The 21,241-nt window shown below is 54.0% G+C and overlaps 1 protein-coding gene and 1 long non-coding RNA gene across 3 annotated transcripts in view; one reads left to right on the top strand and one right to left on the bottom strand.

The window, feature by feature from the left end:
• The window catches only part of TSHZ3 (teashirt zinc finger homeobox 3), a 70,790-nt gene extending 68,356 nt beyond the window's left edge, over positions 1–2,434 (bottom strand). The window contains exons 1-2 of one of the 2 annotated variants that reach the window (XM_040446271.1): positions 2,323–2,434; positions 731–1,425 (exon numbers count right to left, since the gene is read on the bottom strand). In XM_040446271.1, coding sequence (XP_040302205.1) covers positions 731–770 — 40 coding nt within the window. In that variant the 5' untranslated portion in view covers positions 771–1,425; positions 2,323–2,434. Of the gene's footprint in view, positions 1–730; positions 1,511–2,322 lie in introns of those variants that run through there. The other variant, XM_040446270.1, reaches the window with a different exon arrangement.
• Positions 2,435–2,536: 102 nt separating this feature from the next.
• LOC121011646 (uncharacterized) lies at positions 2,537–19,412 on the top strand. The gene is made up of 2 exons (XR_005781681.1): positions 2,537–11,704; positions 19,191–19,412. It is a non-coding gene; the product is annotated as an uncharacterized LOC121011646 (long non-coding RNA).
• The last annotated feature ends 1,829 nt before the right edge of the window (positions 19,413–21,241 follow it).

Below are 21,241 nucleotides of genomic sequence, written 5' to 3'. Positions count from 1 at the left end.
GGGGGCGGTGGGAGTAGACAGGCATGTCCCAGAACTAAGTGCTACGAGGAGGTGAGGGTGGGAGAAGCAGTGGAAGGAGGGGGTGGGGGTAAGGGAAAACAAACAGGGATAGAGGAAACGCCAGCATCTAACAGTGACTTGACGGTCATCTGACAATACGGAGACCCAGTGCGCTCTGCCTTCCACCGCTTGCCCGCTTTGGGCCCAATAAATGAAGAATCAATCGGATTAGCAGTAAGGTGGCCGAAGGGACCCGCTCGCTCACTCGCCGGCTCTCTTTCGCTCGGCAGACACCGGGCTGTCCCCCCGCCGGCCGGCCGCGGGAGGACACGGAAGGTGTCCCAGGGAACTCAGGTGACCCCGCCCGCCCCCCACAGAAAGAGCCCGAAGAGGGCTCCTTCCCATCCCCTCCGCAGCCGGCGAGCTGAAGAGGCAGGGACCCAGGCGGGCTCAGTTAGCCCCCGAGCGCGCGCGGCTCGCGAAGTGGGTGCGAGCCGGGGCAGGGCGAGCGCGGCGGGGCGTCCGGGGGGGCGCCCGGGACGCGAGGCGGGCGCACGCACCCAGAGAGCAGAGCAGCGAGCGAGCCTGGCGCCCCGGAGTTACTCTGCGCGGGCAGAGGAAGAGGGGCGAGGAGTGGGGCGAGGAGCCGGGTCGCCGCCGGCCGGAGGCGCACGGCAGCGAGAGGAAGAGGAGGAGGAGGAGAGGAGGAGGAAGGGGAAGCGGCTCGTACCTGCTGCGCGCCGGGGCGCCTGCTGCTTCCTCCTCGGCATGATGCTCCTCCGGCGACTGCCACTGCCGCCGCCGCCGCCGCCGCCGCCGCTGCCGGGCTGAGGAGAGGGAGGGAGGGGCGGCGGGCCCGCGGGGGGGCGAGGCGGGCCGGCTCTCAGCCTCCCCCCCGGAGAGCGGCCGCCCGCAGGATGCTGCTGCGCCCCGGCTCTCCGCGTCCCCCCCTCTCCGCGCTCCGCCGCGATCCCCGAACGTGCGGAGGGAAGAAGGAGGGCGGGCGAGGGAGGCGCGGGGAGGGAGGAGCGCGGGGGGAGGAGGAGGCAGAGGAGGAGGAGGTGGTGAAGGAGGAGGAGGAGGAGGACCGCGCTGCTGGCGGAATGGGAAGTTTGACAAATCGCTCCAGAGGCCCGAGGAGGAGGGGGCGGGGAGGAACGGCGGCCCTGCCCCCCCCCCCGCCCCGTCCCCAGACGAGGTGCGCGGGGTTCGGGGCCGGGGGGCGGGGAGAGGGGGAGAAGGCGGGCAGAGGGGTGGGAGGAGGAGCGCGGGAGCGGCCCCGGCTGGTCCTGCCCCGGCCCCCGCCCCCGGGCAGGGGGTCACGGCATCCGGGGGGGGCGCTCAGCCGCCGCCGCGGCCCGGGGCTCAGCGGTCCAGTCTTCTGCCCGCGGCGCGGCTGGAGCGGCGGCGTCGGCAACAGGCAAGCTTAAAGGAAAAGGAGATGATCGTGTCACTCGCCCGCCCGCGGGGGCGCCGCGCCCCCGCTCCCGGCCCCGGGCCTGTCTAGGACCCCCGCCCCGTCCGGGGAGGGGGTGCCGCCCCTCCGCCCCCGCCCTATGCGCGCACGCAGGGGCGCGGCGCCGGCCCGGCCCAGCTCGTCCCGGGGCGCTCGCTACCCTCTCCCGCCCCTCTTCCCCACCCAGCCTCGCCCCCTGGCCGCCCCCGGCTGCCCCGCCCGTGCCGCACTCCTCTCCACCCGCCGCGTCCAAAGCCCCCAGCTTTCTCGCCGGGCCTGGGCCCGCACCCCCCGGGGATGCCGGGGCCCGCGGGCGGGCGCCGGCGCCCTCGAGGGAGGAGGCGGGCGCGGGCCGGAGTGGGTGGGGGCTGCTCCCAGACCCCGCGCCACCCGGGCTCCTCCCCCGGGACCCGCCGCAGCCACTTCCCCCAATTTTTTTTTTTTTTTCCCGGGCAAACTTTCCCGGGCCCGTCCCGGGGGTCGGCGTGGGAGGGGGGTGCCTCCAAGTTTCCTCCTCCGCACGGGAAGATCAAGGTCCTTCCGCCCCCCACCCCGCCCTTCGCCCCCTAGGCGCCGAGCCGCGCCCCCCACCCCAAGAGCTGGCAGATCCGAGGGCGGGACGGGGGGGGAGGGTGGGGGCGGGGGAAGGAACTCGGGCTCCCAAGCCCATCCCCCGCCCCAGGGCGCCCCCCAAGAGGGGGCCACCGCGCCCAGCGCCCGGCTTGCCAGCAGTACGGGGCGAAAAGAATTGATTATTGATTGGGTGATTGGGGTCGCTGAGGCGCCGAGCGGGCCAGACCAGCGGGCCGCGGAGAGGAGGAGCTGGCAGGGCTGCGTTGGCGGCGGGGCGACGCGGGCTCACTTACGAGCGGCCGCGAGGGCGCGGGTGGGCCGGAGCTCATTGGGACGACCCCCGGGCGGCGGCGGCTGAGCGAGAGCCTGAGCCCGAGCGGCGCGGGCGGCGGCGCATCGATGCGCTGCGGGTTCGATTGCGTCTCCCTGGGCCAGCTCTTGGGCCGGGAATGGGGCGGCCGCGGCGGGTCTGGCTCCGGGCGCTGCCGGGCGGCGGTGGTGGGGGGTGCGGGGGCGGCCGCCAGGCCCAAGGTCCCCGAAGTGGCGCTGCTCCTGGGCGCGCCGCTTGGGGCCCGGAGGCTCCCCTGGGCCCCGCGTCCGATAGTCCCGGCGAGGGCCGGAGCCCCGCGCCCCTGGGACTGCCTGCCTGAGCGTTCCCGGAGCTGCAAACCCCGGCCTTCTTCCTTCCTTTTTTTCCTTCCTTCCTTCCTTCTTTCCTTCCTTCCTTTTTCTTAACGTTTCCTTTTCTTGTGTTTTTTTCTCCCTTTTCTTCTGCCCTCTCTTTTTTATCTTTTTCTTTGTGGTTGTTTATGCAAGTTTGTTTTAAAAGTTCACCGGCATGCTTTCTTTTCTTTTAGACCAGGAGACCGTGATCTCACCCAGACGGTAAGATCAAAAGTCTCCGCTCGCCCCCAGCCTGCGGGCTTGGGCTCGGTCCAGACGCCTCCCTGAATGCAGATGTGCTGCTGCCGTCCTCCCGGGCTATAAAGCCGCCTCCAGCGCCTTCGCGCGCGCAGGAGCGCTCGGAGTTGCGGGGTGCGGACCCCGGGCGGTCGCGGGGAATCGGAGTCCGGCTGCGACTGGGCTCCCAGGCGGGCCTTGTGTGTGGCGAACTCGGGGGCGGGGGCGCGGCGAGCGGTTGGTGCCTGCGGCCGCGGAGGCTAAAACAACTGCCCCTCCAGGCCCGGGAGACTCGGCCGTGGGGCGTGAAACGCTTCTTGCGAACGAGGAAACGGTGAGTTGGCAGACGCCGCCCGCGGCCTCTCGGTTCTGGTCGCGGCGCTGGGAGCCTCTTGCCTGGAGGCGCCGCGCGAGGTCAGCTCCTGCCCGCCCCTGGCTCACCTTCCCAGCACCGAGCGCCCTTTTGGGCGCGCCGGTAGTGATGGGTGCACAGCGCGGGGCGCCACGCACGGAAGGCTGAGAGTTTCGCCCTGGCTTGTGCTCCCCCTCCTCCTTTGCTTCCCAACGCTGCTCTCCAAACCTCTGTTCCCTCCTCCCCCTCCCCCTGCGGGCCACGGCCTGAGCTCCGGTCTCCGAGCCGCCTGAAGCCACCGCCCGATCGCTACCTCGCCCTCCCCCGCTCGGGCGCCGCGCGCGGTGCGATCCGCCCTAACATCTGTCCGTCCAACCATTGGCGCATCCATCAGTGTCACTGAGCTGCACATCGCAGCGACAACCCGTCACGCGCAACACGGGCTATGCGGAGTGCAGCCTGCGACCGCGCTGCCTTGCCCGGACACTCAAACAGGGTTCTAGCCCGGCGTGGCACTGCCTGGAACCCTGATCTCTACAGTGTTCTTTTAACCATACGCACCGCCTTTAATACCAAGAACTCAGAACGGGACTAGTTTTGCAGGCCATGCTAGCAATGGGACAGATGGAGAGGGACACTGTCAACCTAGCCCTAGCAATTCCAAGTTCGCTTTGCCCCTTCTCTGTGGACTGGGTGTGGCGTAGGAGAAAAGGCAGGGAGGCTTCCCGGATCTGCACCAAGCACAGTGTGTACTTGAATGCAGGGGCTTAAATGGGCTCCAGCTCGGCCGAATCTGGGGCACATCTTCTGGCCGGAAGGTCTAAAGCTAAAACTTTGCCAGGCCCCTACCTGGCTGCTGCCTGTGAGGAGCGAGAGAGGGGGAAGGAAACGCGGATCCCAGTGAAAACCAGGGACTCGATTCAGGGAGAAATGGTGTCAGGGTGGCAGTAGGTCTGTAATTCATATGTTATTTACAGAGTGAGAAAGGGCAAGGCCATATGTTTGAGAAGCCAGAGCTTTGCGGGTAGTTCCCGGCGCCATTCTCCAAGAATGCTGACCTCCCCCGTGGTTACCATTGCTTCTTGCTTTCCCCACCCGTACCTCGCACCCCGCTGTCCAGAGGGCAAATATCTTCTTATAGGTGCCTGATCAGTTTGGCCAGGCCAAAGGGGCTGTCTGGTCCTCCCCCTAAGAAGTTCAGGGGAAGGGCGCACGGAAGACCTACTCCTCGGACATCTGCGGGGTGGCGGTCCCTGGCATTTTACCCGAGCGTATTCCTACTGCAAATATTTCTGCCCGGGTGTCTGGTGAGTTCTGCCCCACTCAAGAGTCGGCTACAGGAGCGGGTCAAAACCTGTGCTTGTCTTCGTTCCGCGATTCGCGAGGTAGAAGGGATACAGGAGCCGCTTTCCGGCCAGCGCCGGGAGCCAAGGTCTGCGCGGCTCCGGAGGAGGCCTGAGACCGGCCGCGGCGGCGCTCACCGGGGCTCCTTCCTGCGGGAAGGAGGGACCGCGCTCCAGGGTGCGGCCGAACCGCTTTCACGCTAGAGGAGGGCGGAAAAGCCGGCGCCCGGCGGAGGAGCTAGAATTCTGTAGAAGGTACCACTGTGTAGAAATCTTTCCACCTCACTTGGAAGAGTTGCGGACACCCCTGAAAAGTGACAACAGGCTTCCGCTCCCGCGCAGGCACCTGGTGACTTAGCCGAGTGAGAGCCACGCAAAAAGTGACCCCCAGCCCAGTGAGACGCTCCCAACTTTCCGAGGTGCTGCTTTTCTGGGCATTTTTAAGTCCCTAAACACAAAAGAAGGAAAAGCGGGCTGAGGGGCAGTGGCGAGACATATCGAAATGCCCAACGGCAAACGCCCATGGGAGAAACTGATGGCTCCCATTGTGGCCAGGTGGCTCACCCAGCAGCGGGGTGGCAACGTGGATAAGTCCAGAAAATTCCCAGGGGCCATGAAGACAATTCATGACCCCCGAGATTGCGGCCTGGGCCCAGTGGAACCCTGGTCCTCCTCCCAGGCGGTGCCCTGAGCGTTCTGCAGTACAAATCCTCCCACATGCCAGTTTTTCAGGTCAGGGGTTAGAAATGTGATTCTAGCCTTCCAAGCCCTGAGACCTGCAGGCCCCAGTCCCTGGGCCTACTTGCGTGGGGTATGTCGTGCCACGGGGAGACTTGGTGCGCTTGACCAACCAGAGCCCCACCGGGGCGAGTTGGGGGGGTGGGGGAGTTAAAGGCGGGCGAGGCTGAACAAGTGTGGTGGAAGGGCAAGGAGCTGGCCCCAAAACAGGATGCTCCAGGTAAGGAAGCTGTAGCGGGGAAGCGGGGACGCAGCAGTCGACCACCGCCGCCGCCGCCGGGAGGCAGCCGAGGTTGTGTTCAAGGTGCAAATGAGGGCAGTGGGTGACAGTCCTGCCTGACCCGGTGGGGAAGGCGGAAGCATGTCCCCATTTGGCATGGCCACTGAGGAAAAAGGCTTCAGGAAAGAAGGTGTCCTTGAAGCTGCCGGTCCAAGACAGATAGCCAGGGTAGGCCAAGGTCCCAGGAACTTGGGAGCCTGAACCCAGGCCATGAGCAGAGATTCTCTGTGCCCTGAGGGAGGAACTGGCCAGCTGGAGGGACAGGGCACGCTGGGTAGAACACGCAGGGAGCCTGCACCCCATTTCCTGGTGGGAAGGCTTCAGGCCCGGTGAGGGGCCCTTGGGGAGCCCACTGAAGGCCCAGCAAAGGTCGTACCAAGTGCTTTTTTCCTACCTGCCTCCCCCTGGACCGCTGGCCTGGACCGGCTGCCCCCTTACACACTGCTCACACTACGCTCTGGGCTAGGCAAAGGAGGTGCCCTACATGCAGAGAGGCTGACTGCCTCCACCTGCACGCCTCGACCAGGAATTGGGCCCCAGGACCTCAGCCCCTCCCTCGGCGCTAGAAATCTGGACTCTGGGGCCAGGCCCTCACCAGGCGGTAAATTGTTTGCTGGAGGTGCATTTACAGAGCAGCGAAGTTTGTTTCTCTTTTTCCGGTAGCTTTGTTTTAAGGAACCAGATGTTTTGTCTGTAGATTCTCCCGAGAACTTTTATAGTTTTGACGTGAAATAAGCCTTTGCAAATCGGAGCGGTATATTAACACCACTTCTGTGGGGGCTTTCGGGGAGCTGCATTGGGGGGTGCCTGGATGTGAGATGGGGTGGAGTTATGGGATGGGGGTGCAGATCTCTCTTTGAAGAAAAGTAGGAGACCTGTCTCTCTCAAAGTCAAGAATTGGTGTTGGGGTATGAAGCACCTCCCCAAATACACGGGGTACCTGTATGCCCCCCACCTTTCCCCTCCCCGGGACTTTACTACTTTGTAAATTTCTCGTAGCTGAGCGCACAGAAGTCTGGCCCAATTTTGCCAACTTTTCACATGCCTGCCATTCCCGTAGGACCACTGGACTCAAAGGCAACAGGGCCTGTGGTCTTCCCAGGCCAACCTTGATACCCCTGGTCTTTTGGGGAGGGGCAGAGCAAGGGAGCCCCAGGCTGGCCCTGAGCTCCCAGCACAACTGGACACAGAAAACTTGGGATGGAAGCTGACCTGACCAAGCCCCTTAGGAAGTCAGGGCTGGCAGGTCCTCCTCCTCAATGCCTCATTTTTATCAGCTGGAAATTTCCAGGCAGTTTATAAACGTGTTAAAGCAAAACCAAACCTATACACCTAACAGAGGGAGGGAGCATGGTAATCCGAGGGAAAGCACATCTTACCAAATACCCCTCTACTGGTTAGGTGATTCCTGGAGACCACTTTCTCCAGTTTTCTAAGACAGGCTGGGACCACACCCGCCCCTCCCCCCCTCCCCCCAAGCTTGCCTGTGTTCTTGGTCTTGGATCTCCAAATTTGGAGAGTCCAGTTTGGTTCTTTCTTCTGTAATTATTTTTCAAGCTCACTCATTTACGGAACTTTGAGGGAAAAAAAAAAAAACTTTTTTTAAGAGACCGGAGATTTAATAAAGAAAATAAGAAGTCTTTGTGTCTTGGTCTAAGGAGGTCAGGTACACAAGTAAGTCTAGCTCGGAGGAGCAATTACTGGCGAAATGCCCTTTGGTCAAATCCCACTCGCCTACTTTGACTTTTGCGGGGAATTTCCCGAATTACTCGCTGCTGCGTGGCATGGTTTTTCCCACTCTGGATGAAATGGGTTTTTGGAAACCTTTTGGGCAGAGCTTAGAAAAAAAGAAAAAAAAAAAAAAAACAGAAACAAAAAACCACCCTGGAGACAGCTGCAGCCGTGTCGGGGCTCACCCCCGGCCGGGGGAGAGCAGCCCTTTGCTAGCTGGAAAGGAGAGGTGCTCAGCCCTTCCCGCGCCGATGCAAGAGTTGTGTCTGAATCAGTGCGTGGGCAGCCCAGTGCGAGGCTGTGTTCGGACTCCAGTGGAGGAACACTGGAGGAGGAAGAGGAGAAGGAGGTCTCAGATATCAACCCACCCGCTCTTCGCAGACCAGACAGCCCAGCTTTGCACGCCTGGTGACCTCATTAACTGGCCGGGGAATTTGCAAGATGAGGAAGAATCTCTTTTCCTTTTCTCTTCCTGTATCGCTCTTTTTTTTTTCTGTCTTACACATTATGGTTTTGTGTTCGTCCCTGAATTTACAAACGGGAAAGACCGAGGGCAATTCTCGGTAGGACAGGTACAAGAGAGAGGGGCACTGGGCCGGGTCTTCGTTCTTTCTCATTTTTTGTTGCCTGAAGCTTGCGCGTATCACTGGTATGTCCGGAATAGGAGAGCGGGAGTTCTTTGGGACGAGGTGGTCGGAAGGGTCAGATTCTTTGTATGCAGGTAGTGCCTGACCTCAGAGGCTCTGAGCTCCCCAGATTTTCCTCCTCTGCAGAGAAGCTCTGAATTCTTCCCCACGTCTTCCTCTTTCTGACACTTTTCTTTCCCATCTCTTTCCTCTTCTTTCTTCCTTCCTCCGCCTTTCTCCGGTTGCTTTTTGCGTTCTCTCTATCAGTCCTTCCCCAACCCCCACAAGGATCCGGAAAAATGATCTATTTCGGGTCTAGCAAGCGCTCACTCCAAAGAGGTCGAGTCCTCCTCTCTGTGGTAAGGCAGAGGCGGCCACTCCCCGCCCCCCCCCCCCCCCCCCGTCGTGCGCAGCCCGCAAGGGAACAAGGTACTTTGTAGTCGCCGCAGCTTTTTAGGTGGGGGGCTGGGGGGGAGGTCAGAAAGAGGTTGACACTTGGTTTAAAATAAAAGAACATGTTAAGAAGTTTCAAAGCTGCCAATAAAACCCTTTAAGTGGCTTGTGATTCAGTGCCTGGAGTTGCGGCGATGGCATTGGTAAATGACTCCAATGCCCAAAGAAAAATATTACAAATGCCGCTGTCTCGGCCACCAATCGGGCGCCGCTCTCCAGCGCGGGCGGTGGCTCCTCTCCGGCGCGGAGGGCACCCGCATTTGCATGATAAATTGACCAGACAGGCGGCAGCCAATGAAATATTCAAATGAGGCCGGGGTGAGGGGTGGAGTCCCGGGGGCTCCCCGTGGAGCCCGCGGCGGGAATGCGCGGTACCACCTCTCTATCAGCGCCCTCTAGAGGTGGGATATCGGGGGGCGGTGGCTCCAGCCCCAGGGACAGAGAGTCGGGAGTTGGGCCAGGGAGGTGGCCGGCTCAGGGTGCTCTCAGCGCTGGCCTCCAGGACTAGGTGCGCGGCCGTCTCCTGGCGCCTCTTGCACTTGGACTGTTGGGGGATTGCAGAGGCCGGTGGTGACCTCTGAAGAAGGGGTTTAAGAGGAGATCTGGCCCCTTCACCCCAACTCCTTCCCTAGGTTGTCCTAACACAGCTAAAGTTAAAACAGTGTGCCTGCTCCATTGACATAGTTTCAAGACAAGACCTTTGCCCATTCAGGTCCACGATACCGTCCCCCACGTCCTGCAGTATTGAAATTCTGGAGCAGACAGACCCAACTTGCCCTGAACAGAGAACTGTGCGCCCACGCAGGCCCCAAAGTCCAGGGCACCCGGACCTAGGACTGGTTTGGGGCCCCTCCTGGGAAAACACGTCCTGGAGCAAGTGCCCCGACCATGAGGCAGGAGCTCCTATGAGCGTGCAAAGGCAGGCAAGGAAGGAGATGTGTACAGGCTACAGATGCCCAGCCAGGAGGGGTGTGGAAGTAAGTGTGCTTGCAAGTGCACACAGAAGGGACCAGCTCTGCCCTGGTGCTGACCTGCAGGAAAACAGCACTCGACAGGCACGAGGTGAGGCCAGCTTCCAGGCCCGGCTCCTTTTTGTGGCTCAAGACTTAGTCGGGGGCTTTGCACAGAATCCTGGGTGGCCTTCTGCCAAGGACCAAGGGATATCTCTTGTCCCCTGAGCCTCTCTCCCCTCCCCCCAGCCCCATAGCCCCTCTGGTGCCCAGTACCCCGGCGCCTTGCCACCCCAGCCCTGCAGCCTTATTTTTCAAGTACAGAGGTTTTAGAAGTTCACTCGTCTCTCCCTGGTGTGGACTGGTGAGAAGGTTTTTCCTTCTCCATCTTTCCAGGAGTTAGAGTAGGGTCCCGGCCAACAGCTGCTCCAGGGAGAGCCTGATCTCCACCCCTCTTCTCAGCCAAAAGGTGGTCAGGCTGAAGGGAAGCCTGAGTTCCTGCCCAAAGAGCCTTCTAGGTGCCTCTCTAGGAGACATACTCAGCTCAGGCAATCATCCACGGCCATCCTTCCTTCCCTGCCTCATTCTTGAGGGGCAAGGGGGACGATGGGGAGGTGGGGCCAGGGGGTGTTCTCAGAGCCTGGCCCCAGGCTGGTCACCTAACTGTAAATGCACATAGAAAAAAAAAAAAAAATAGTAGCACTGAATACAAATTTGAGAGAGCCTGGATTTTGACTTTTGATCGCCTTACAGATGTTAGCAATACTTTCAAAATATATGGCCCAAAGAGGGGGATTGATTTGCATCATTTAAGGTTTTTAGGAGTGTTTCAGCTGAAGAGAAGGGGCTCTCTGGGTATTGCTGGGGGAACAGCTGGTGTTGGGGTAGGTTCAGGTATAAAAGGAGCCTCCCTGCTTCCAAGAGAACACTCGTCCCAGCCGACGTGAATGTCTGGGGATAAGGTTCCCACTAGGAGAAAGCCTTTGGTCTGCGAGGCAACAGGGCACCTGCAGGGCACAGGCCCTCCCAGCCGGCAAACCCTCCTGACTCCTCCTCAGGCCTTACCTGTCGGCCAGGACAAATGAGACTTGAAAATGGGCCAGAGTCGTTCTCCAAACGGTGAAATTTGTCAAGGAGTCACTCCTGCTTCAAATGTCCAGAATTGCAAGCCGCTCCCTCTTGGGGATGGCACTATCTAGGGCATGTCGTTGAGAGTCAAGAAGGGAGACAGTAAAGGGGAGAGAGTAGAGGGCTGTCTATCCAGCCCAGGACCTGGTCCTACCTCAACCAGATTAGGCACCAGGAATGAGGGAGCAAAGGCTGCAGGGAGGAGTGAAGGAGAGCAACTTTCTCTTAGGAGAGAATACCAGCCAGCAACGAAGAAAGGTCAAGCCCACAGTGTGTCTGCTCTGGGTGTGCACCTGTGCACTTTGTGGGTGAATGCAAGTTCTGACCGTGTGGGCTCGTGACCCATAACTCACCAAGTGCCCTCCTGCAGATTGCTACCCCATCCTCGAGCCTTCTGTCCTTCATCTCTAAAAGCAGCTCCCTCCATCGTAAGCACTGAGTAGGGACTCGGGGAGGAAACATCCGATCAAAGTTGGAGATGCCCTTCCAAACCTTTGCCTCTTTGTGCTACATTCTGGGAGCTTTCGGGGCCAGACAAGGGTTTGAAAGAGAAACAGTGTTACCAGCTGCATGCCCACGGGGGAGTCTCAGTAGAGCCTGCTGTCCGAGTACTTGTGAGGCTCACCTGGGCTGACGCATATGTGGCTGCTTTGGGGAAGGACTCAGCATATGCAGTAGCTGTGCAATAAATAGCCATGGGGTCAGACCTCCCTGACGATAGGCATATAAATGGCGTGAGGTTGGATGCACCCCAGGATGCAAGCAGGTGCTTGGAGTGGGGCCAAAAAAAAAAAGGAAGAGGGGAGTTTCTGGAGGCAGAGCAGTGCACAGGCCTCCTGACTTCCTGGGAAGAGTGAGCATTTGCAGGGCGAACGAGGCAGATTCCGCCAGGTTTTTCTGGGAGCTAATTAAAAAAGGGGTATGGTGAGGAGGCTCACTGATATTTCTATTTTCCCTGTTAGTAGTGACTGGAATGTGTGCCATCCAGGTCAGATGGAAAATAGAAGCCTGGAAAATCTGACACCCTCATTGATTTGCTCTCTGCCATCGCTACTCGCGAGAGGAAGAGATGTGACTTCAAAATTGCAATTAGGAACCAGCCCGCTAAGGGTTCCTTGCGTGAGCTCCCGTGCTGTGCCGATCACAGGCCTGCCTCTTCTCATTTCCGGAGGAGGTAGGTTCATTCATAGTTTTCAATGAAGCAGGCGATTGCAAATGTATCATGCCCCCTCCCCACAATAGAGCTCATACCTGCCGGTCTGGCGCTTACCTTTCCTTTCGGTCAGGTCTTTGAAAACATGGCAATTTTCCCAATGTTTTAAAAGTATTAACTCCCCTTCAAACATTCTTTAACCTTTAATGTTTTGTAACTTGATGAAAAGGTCATTTTGTTCTGAAGATGCAGCTGTTCCGTAATTGTTCAGCTATCAGGGCGAATTCCATCCAAATCCGGAATTCTTTAACAGGATCCAAACCACCGTGCACACGCATGTGCACACATACACATACACTCACAGCAAAATATAAGCTAATATTTTCCAATATACATCCATGCATATGTACATATAGCTACCTATATGTGTGTGTGTGTGTGTGTGTGTGTGTGTGTGTATATAATTATTTATTTATTTAAATATTTGTGTTTATGTACACATGTATACTCCCAGGGACTTGGATTTGGATTACCGTAGTTCCCCCTTCTCCACGGGGGGTTACGTTCCAGGACCCCTGATGGATGTCTGAAACTGGGTAGTACCAAACTGTGTATATCCTCTGATTTTTTTCCTAAACGTACACACTTACGATGAAGTTTAATTTGCAAATTAGGTATCGTAGAAGGCTAACAACAACACCTAGTAGTAAAATAGGACAGCCGTAACAATATACTGTAATAAAAGTTGTGTCCGTGTGGCCTCTCTCTTTCCCTCAAGTATCTGATTGTGCTGGGCTCACCCTTCTTATGAGGAGGATGTGAGTTGATGAAATGCCCACACCATGAGATGAAGTGAGGTGGGCGATGTGGGCATCGTGACCCACCGTCAGGGACTATTGGCCTCCTGACCATACATCAGGGGGATCATCAGCTTCTGGAACATAGATGACCGCGGGTAACCGAAACCACAGAATGTAAAACCGCGGCTCAGGGGGCTAATATAATATCTCTAGTATTTTCACGGCAGGACTTCCTTGCAGGAAGATACCTACACAACTGACTTTTTTTGGATGCTAAGGTGTGCCAAACATTTGACGGTCACCATCTATTATGCACCGCGCTTGTTAGCTGATTTCTTAAAAAAGATTTAGTCAATTTCTAATTTAACAATCCATTGCTGCCCCTGCAATAAATGCCCCCAGAGACCTAGGAGAGTTGAGACGTTTTTCCATCTGTCTTCTTACGCAGCGTCAGCTTCTTAACGGTCATGGGCTCTAATACTGTTTTCTTGTCACTTCTCTCTTTCTAAGCTGATGTATTCTTGGAAACAGACTTCTAAGCATGTTAGGTTTATATTTAAAATGGAATTAATAGACTCAGATAAGACCATAAAAGTATTTTCTGCAAGGAAACTGCATGAAGCTGATGCCTGGATGCCACAGTATATATTTTCCTTACTCGAGAGGTATTGGGTGTGGCCTCCTGCGTTTCTCATTGTGATGGTTGAATTTTTTTTTTTTTTTTTTACTATTTTTTAAGTTTTCTTTATTTATTTTGAGAGACACAGAGACAGGGCGAGCGGGGGAGGGGCAGAGAGGGAGGGACAGAGAGAATCTCAAGTAGGCTCCGCACTGTCAACGCAGAGCCTGACACGGGGCTTGGACCCATGAAACCACGAGATCATGACCTGAGCTGAAACTGAGAGTCGGACGCCTAACCGACTGAGCCACCCAGGCGCCCCAATGGTGGTTGAATTGTTAAGATGAAGACCTCCAGGCAAATTAGAAGCAGTTGAATAGAATAGCTTGCCTTAAGTCTGTGTAGACTCACACGAGGAACAGATCTGATCTAAAGTGTAACGAGCGACGCTTGGGTGGCTCCGTGAATTAAGCGTTGACTCTTGATTTCTGCTCAGGTCATGATCTCAGGGTCCTGAGATGGAGCCCCACGTGGGGCTCCGCCCTGGGCCTGGAGCCTGCTTGAGATGACCTCTCTTCTCTCTGTCCCTCTCCTGCTTTCGAGCACACGCCCGCTTTCTCTCAAAATAAGCAAATAAACATTAAAAAAATAAAATAAAGTGTAATGAATCACTTAGAGCACTCTATAAGATTCATACTCATATTAAACTTAAGAGAAAGGATTGATCCTTTAGTACAAAGGATACAACTTTTACTTAAAAGCAAATATTTCTAAAAGGCTTTTGGTTGCAGTAAATGGTAATGAAGGACGGCAAAGGTTAAGACCGCCTAGTTGGTCTCTCTTTGGGGTCATTCCTCCAGAACGCCTCACTCGGAATCTCTCATTCCACATTATTATTGGTCCCAGATTGGCATTTCTCTGGTATCCAGTTTTTTGTTTGTTTGTTTGTTTTTACTTCTTATGTTCCTGTGTGTGAGATATGTTGCAAATGCAGAAGAATGGGTCAATCATGTGTATGGTTTAAATAATTTTATAAAAGCACCTAGATGGCTCAGTTAAGTGTCCAACTCTTGATTTTTGGCTCAGGTCATAATCTCATGAACCGTGAGACTGAACCCCACATCTGGCGCTGTACTGACAGTATGGGGCCTGCTTGGGATTCTTTCTCTCTCTCTCTCTCTCTCTCTCTCTCTGCTCCTCCCCCACTCATGCTCTCTCTCAAAATAAATAAATAACTTTACCTAAATAAATACATAGTAAAAAAATTATAAAACAAACAACTGGGTAACCACCACTCAATCACCAGAAGCCCCCCAACATCTCCCAGTTACAACCCCTTTTCCTGGAGGCCGCCATCTTGATTTTTATAGTGATCTCTTTATTGCCTTGCTGTGTGGTTTTAGCATGTAGGTGCACCTCCCTGGGCCTGTCTTTCAGCTTTACACAAATGAAATCATATTGGATGGATTATTTTGTGTCTTCTTTCTTTCACTCAGCTTTACATCTGTGAGACTTCCATGTGGACATGTGCAGTTGGTTATTTTCAAAGCCGTTGGCCACGAATATATTGCAATATAGTAGTTTTTTCCCCCCCTCTGTTTAGCTATTATGAAAAATGCCACTGTGAACACACTTACTCATGTGCTATATACATGTGTGGCAGAGCCTATCTGTTACACATATATGGAAGGTTGCTTGGTCATACAGCATGTATATCTATAAATCCCAGCCGTTTTCCAAAGAGATTATGTCAATTTTCACTCCCAGAAACTATTCTTAAGTCTTTCCATTGTTCTACATCCTTGTCAGCCTATGATATTATTAGCTTGTTTGTTTGTTTGTTTGTTTTTCATGCATCCTAATCTAGTGGTTGGGGTTGCTGTCTCACTGTGTTTGACTTGCGTTTCCATGAATGCTAAAGACAGGGAGCACCCTTTGGGATGTTTGTGGTTGCTTGGATTTCCCTTCCCGTCAAAGTCCCTTTCCCATCCTCTGTTGGATACCTGAGTCCTCTGTTTCAGAGACGTTGTTTCAAGTTGCTTTGGCACCGTGGATCAGAACAGAAATGGTTCGAGGAGACCCTTAGGTGTACTTCCTAGGATGCTTTAGTCGGCAAGTGAGACAGCCCCCTACTGACACTGGCTTAAGGACATTGTCTAGTGGTGAATCCCAGCTCAGTTATACAAACGGGAACCCCGTTTTCTCTGCCCTACTCTCATCCACAAGGTGTTTTGTGTCAGGATTTCAAGAGTCCCCCAAACGGTAAGTAGAACTGGTTGCTTCTTTGTTCACACCCATCAGAAAAGAGAATCCGAAACTTTTCACTGACCCGTGTAATCTCTGTCCTTCCCTTCAGTTTCCAGGGGCCCTTTCTGTGGAGCAGTGCCTGTCACCCAGGAATGCCAGGCTTTGACTGGGTTCATGAGCGTCTCTTGTAGGATAAAATGAAAAGGATGGGGGGAAGGTCAATCTCAAATGGCCATCACATTATACCACCAAGCCTGCAGCTTTCAAAAATGATTTTTTTTTTTAATTTTCAGAGTAAAATTCACTCTTTGGTATATGGTTCTCTGAGTTTTGACAAACGTAGAGTCCTGAAACCACCACCACAAGTCACCCCAAAACGCCGCTGTGCTGCCCTTTTGTAGCCAATAGATCGCTCTACCCTTCCTTCCCACACCCCCCACCGCTGGAAACACTGACCTGTTCTACATCCCTATAATTTTGCCTCTTCCAAAATGTGATCTAAACGCAATGCTATAGGATGTCCCCTTTTGAGTCTGGCTCCTTTCACTTAATATGATGTATCTGAGATCGGCCCATGTGTGGAGTGCATCAACACGTTGTATGGAGGTACCACAGGTTGTTTATCCGTACACAGCTGAAGGACAACCGGCTTGTTTCTACTTTGGGGTGACAATGAACGAAGCTGCTATAAACCTAAGTTTATGAACGTAAGTTCCTATTTCTCCTGGGTCTCAACACCCAGACGTGGATCCCCGGGTTCTGGGTCATATTCATATGTTAAGAGTATGTGTAACGTTATGAAAAGTTTCCAAACTGTTTTCCAAAGTGGCTGGATCATTCTGTTTTCCCCACCAGCGATGAATGAGAATTCTCTTGCCTCTAAAGAGAGCTCAGTGGGCACGGAAGTGCTTTGCAGAGAGTGAGGGCGCTACTCAGGGCACCGACGTGGGGGAATTCAGAGGCGATGGTTCTGAACTCTCAGCTCCCGTGGGCTCCTGGCCCACCTCGCTGTGTGCAGACAGGCCATGTCTATTTCCAGGGCATTTGCTTCTCCGAAGGGAGACGGGGCAACATCACTCTGCCCATTTCGCAAGGGAGGGCATAGCACGGCTTTTCTTGGGTGAGCCGGCGTGGCTTTATCTAGTAACCATTGGGAGCAGGATTCCATCGGCTTCGTATTTTATTCCAAAACTCACAAAGTAAAATGAAGTATGGGCATTTGGAGCATTGTTACGCTGTGTGGCAAGAACTAGGCAAGGACCACATCCAAATGCACCACCAGAATGTCAGAGCTGGCAGGGACCTTAGCAACTCTCACTTTAGACCTGGTAACCTGTCACACACCCGGGTCCCCAAAAGGACAGGACTCTGCATTCCAGATGCAGGGCAGGGGCTCACCAAAGGTGAGCTGGGACAGGCTCATCAATCAGGGTAGCTATGCACTGGGGAGCAGAGATGAGGCATCCCCCACACCTTCTCGTCTTTCATCTGAGTGCCCATTTCTGAGGCACCTTCACATTTCAAACGTCCTGAGAATATGTTTAATTAGAACTTGGCCATACAGCCTTTTGAAATAAAACAGAAGGGGCCGGCTAATTATATCTCTCCGCATTCTGTGGCAAACATATATTTTTTTAATAAAACACTTTCCTAACCAGAGTAATCCCTGGAGATGCAAATCCTCATTTATAAGAAGTTTCCCAAAGGGAGTTAAAGAGAAGATGCCTTATAAAGAAAAGAGACAAAGAGAGTGGAGAAGTGTCTTCAAAGAGCTTGTAAAAGATACGCTCGTTCTGAGGTTGAAGGAGAGGTATCTTAGGGATGCAAATTTTTATTTTAAATGTCTTATCATTCTTTCCTGTATTTTTGATAATGTATATGCCCCCCCTTTCAGTTATTACCACAAGTGCCCATATTCCTCATTCTGATATTTTTCCTAAGTGCAGTAGCTAAATAAACAAGCGATTTTCTCAAAATGCACTTTATCTCCTGATGGTGCTTCCCTGTCTCTCTCTGTCTGTCTGTCTCTCTGTCTCTCTCTTTCTCTGTGACTCACCCCCTGTCCCTTCACGCAGGCACCTCGGTGTAGCACAGAGTGTGGGTCTGGGTGTGGCGTCCTCTCTCGTAGTCTCGGCGGCCCAGGCGGGCAGGGGAGGACTGGGGCCCTCTGGAAGCAGTGGCTGATGGGACATTTGCACTCATGAGGCTGACAGCCCCAATGGGTAATGGCAGTAGTAGGGATAGCTAACGTCTGCTGGGACGTCGCTCCACGCCTGGCAATGAGCTAAGAGGTATACGTAACTTATGTCGCTCAATCCACACGATACCGACTGTAGGTGTTCTTAACCCATTTTGTAGATGAGGCGAGGTAATGAATGTGTGAAGGACCTCATGGCTATTGGAACTTGAACTTGAACCCAGGTCTGTCGGCCCCAGAACTCAGCCCTCCCCTCCCCACACGAGGCTCCTAGAACGAGCTTTGCAGCTCTGTTCTCCATACGCCGTGTGGTGCGGGCCCTGCGTTTCCAATGAAGTCCCCGTGTCTGTTGAGGGTCCCAACAGAAGAGAGGCCACACCCAAGTTAGGATCGTTCACAGAGGATGTCCCAAAGAGGCTGTCTGGGAAGGGAAGGAGCAGGTGAGCACGGCACAAGAGAAAAGTCACAGAACTGCTGTAGCCCCGAGGCCCGCAGGCCATGGGGTAGTGATTGTAGGCTGGAAGCCAGACGGAATGTGGCAAGGGGCGTCTTCAGAGCCGTGACCTTCAGAGGACCTATAGGGAGATGACCAGGGAATGGCACTCTGGGACCGCCCTGTCTCCTCTTCCTTCGCTTCCCCCCAGACTGCCCTTTGGACACACCTGTCAGAAGGTAGCTGGCAAAGGTCATGCACTCATCCAGGCCGGCCCCCCAAGCACAGCACCCTGTGCTCCCCCAAAACACCCACGGGCACCAGCTCATGTTGGGAGGGAGGAGGGGGACCACCAAGAGGGGTCTCGGGAGCAGGCCTTGACTTGCCGAGGGAATAAATATCCACAGAGGATGCGCTTCCACAGAGAAGGCTGGGCGTTTGCCTTGTGACGGTGTGCATGCTGCGAAGGTGCAGACGTGAACGGACGTGGCCTTCTACCTGCAGCCTCTTACAACGTTCAGACAAACTCCTGTGACCGGCCTTCTTTCCTTGAGACACGATACGTATAGTTCTCTCTCATCAAAATCCTATGAAATAAAATATAGTTGAAAAATTAGAAAGAAGGGGCACCTGAGTGGCTCAGTCGATTAAGCGTCCGACGTGATCTCAGACTTGTGAGTTCGAGCCCCGCGTCGGGCTCTGTGCTGACAGCTCGGAGCCTGGAGCCCGCTTCGGATTCTGTGTCTCCCTCTCTCTCTCTGCCCGTTCCCCACTTGCACTCTGTCTCTTTCTCTCTCAAAAAGAAATAAACATTAAAAGAAATAATAAAAAAATTAAAATAAACAGGAAGAAGAGAGAAGTCATTTATCATCTCGTTCTCCAAAGACAACCACCGTTAACGGTTGGATAGACCCCCCTCCACTTGCTGTCCCCAATGCTCTCCCCTCTGAGTGACAGTAATATTGTTTAAGAAGTTTTGAATTATGAATTTTCGATTGAGGGCTGTCACAGCCTCTTGCCATGTTATGATCAAATTTTGGGTAAACAGAGTTTTTGACGGCTGCGTAATATTCCCTTGCATGGATGTAAGAGCCCATATTACCATTCTTCCACTATTTAGATGTTCAGGCTATCTTGTGATTTTCATTCCTATTATACGATGCTATAACTAATAACTTCGTGTATAAAGAATTTTTTTTTTCACATTTCAGATTATTTCTTCAGGATGACATCCCAAAAGTAAAATGATGGAATCAAAGGTTAAACCTTTACCTAACACAACGCCGGCTGCAGAACAGACAGGACTTTAGCCAGTACGGTTAGAAGCGTTCATGGGGAGGCTCTTGACCAATTCCTTACTCAAGGCCTTTCCTCTGGAACAGGCAATTCTTAATTTTGTTGTAGCTGCATTAAAACAAAAAAGGCAAAAGAAACAGGTAAAATTACTTTTTTAAAATGTTTTATTTGTTTATTTTGAGAGAGAGAGAGGAAAGGGACAGAGGGAGAGAGAATCCCAAGCAGGCTCCACACTCAGTGCAGAGCCCGGCGATGTGGGGCCCTGTCTCACGATCGTGGGGCCGTGACCTGAGCCAAAACCAAGAGTCAGATGCTCAAACGACTGAGCCACCCAGGCACCTGGTAAAATTACGTTTAATAATACATGTTATTGGGGCGCCTGGGTGGCGCAGTCGGTTAAGCGTCAGACTTCAGCCAGGTCACGATCTCGCGGTCCGTGAGTTCGAGCCCCGCGTCGGGCTCTGGGCTGATGGCTCAGAGCCTGGAGCCTGTTTCCGATTCTGTGTCTCCCTCTCTCTCTGCCCCTCCCCTGTTCATGCTCTGTCTCTCTCTGTCCCAAAAATAAACGTTGAAAAAAAAAATTTAATAATACATGTTATTTAGCCGGTTACGTCTAAAAACTACTATTTCGAGATTGCAATCAACATAAAAATTATCAGTGTTACATTTTACATTATTTTTCGTGCAAACTTTGCGGATCTGGTGTGTAGTTTACACTTAACGACACATTGCGGGCCGGCCGGGCCAGTCACATTTCAAGCACACGACAGCCACACAAGGCGGCTGAAAGCTACCTGTTGTGGACAGTGCGGGTCTAGAGCAAAGAATCTGCCAGAGATATTTGCCACTGTTGACATCTTTATCTTTGGCCCCAACCCCGCTATGTCTTAATGGCTCCCCCAACCCCCTTCCTGGACTTTGGGTTGAAAGCAGAGCAGGTGGTCAGGTTGCAACACGACTTCCACCCCTGGGTGTTTTCACCTGTTGCCGTCATTCCTGCCTTGCTGCTAACAAACTACGGTATCCCCTGCATCCCAGCTCCTGTGGACTGATTCACTCAGAAATATTCATCGAGCGCTTCCTAGATATTAACCCTGTGCCCCACCCTAGGGATACAGGTGAACCAACAGGCTTTTCTTGTGAATTCATTACAGAACTTATCAGTGGGGTCTCGTGCGGAGACAGACTTTAACCAAATAATTGCACAAGTATGTAATTGCACACTGTGGAAAGTGCTATGGAGGGAATATACCTTTTAAAAATGCTAGCCACAGGTCATGGTGTGATTGGCCTATCCCTGGAGGTGTTTATTTTTTTTTTTAATTTTTTAATGTTTATTTATTTTTTGAGAGGGAGAGAGACAGCATAGGCGAAGGAGGGGCAGAGCGAGAGGGAGACATAGGATCTGAAGCAGGTTGTAGGTTCCGAGCTGACAGCACAGAGCCCGACGCGGGGCTCGAACCCACAAACCGCGAGATCATGACCTGAGCTGAAGTTGGGTGCTTAACCCACTGAGCCACCCAGGCGCCCCTGCCTGCAGGTGTTGAATAGAGGTTGTCCGGCGAGGCCGTCTTGGTGAACATTGATTTGACAGATGAGACTTCAGTAGGAGCATCTCAAGGTCCCTTCTGGTCCCAAGCGTCCCTAAACTCCAATTGGAAAGTCTTTGGGACAGATAGCGGCTCACCGGTTCTTACGTGAGTGACCCGTTCATCTGTTGTGGTCGTCCTCTCGCAAAATACTTGGGGCCAGCTGAACAGCGGCATTAAGGGGAAGCAGAAGGCAGTTCGTTCATTCATTCTTCATTCATTCATGCACCAATCCTTCTCACGTAATCTGGGGAATGTCAGGCACTGCTCTGGATATTCAGAAAAGCAAGGCCAGCATTCTCTCCGGCCAGACGATACTGCCGACTGGACACGCTTTCCCAGAGAAGATAACAATTTGAAAAAGAGGAAAAATCAAT

This window comes from Herpailurus yagouaroundi, unplaced genomic scaffold (assembly GCF_014898765.1).
Source record: "Herpailurus yagouaroundi ecotype Mexico unplaced genomic scaffold, PumYag 194, whole genome shotgun sequence".
NCBI lineage: Eukaryota > Metazoa > Chordata > Mammalia > Carnivora > Felidae > Herpailurus > Herpailurus yagouaroundi.
The sequence above is the reverse complement of the archived record's forward strand: the minus strand, read 5'-3'. Positions and strand labels throughout refer to the sequence as shown.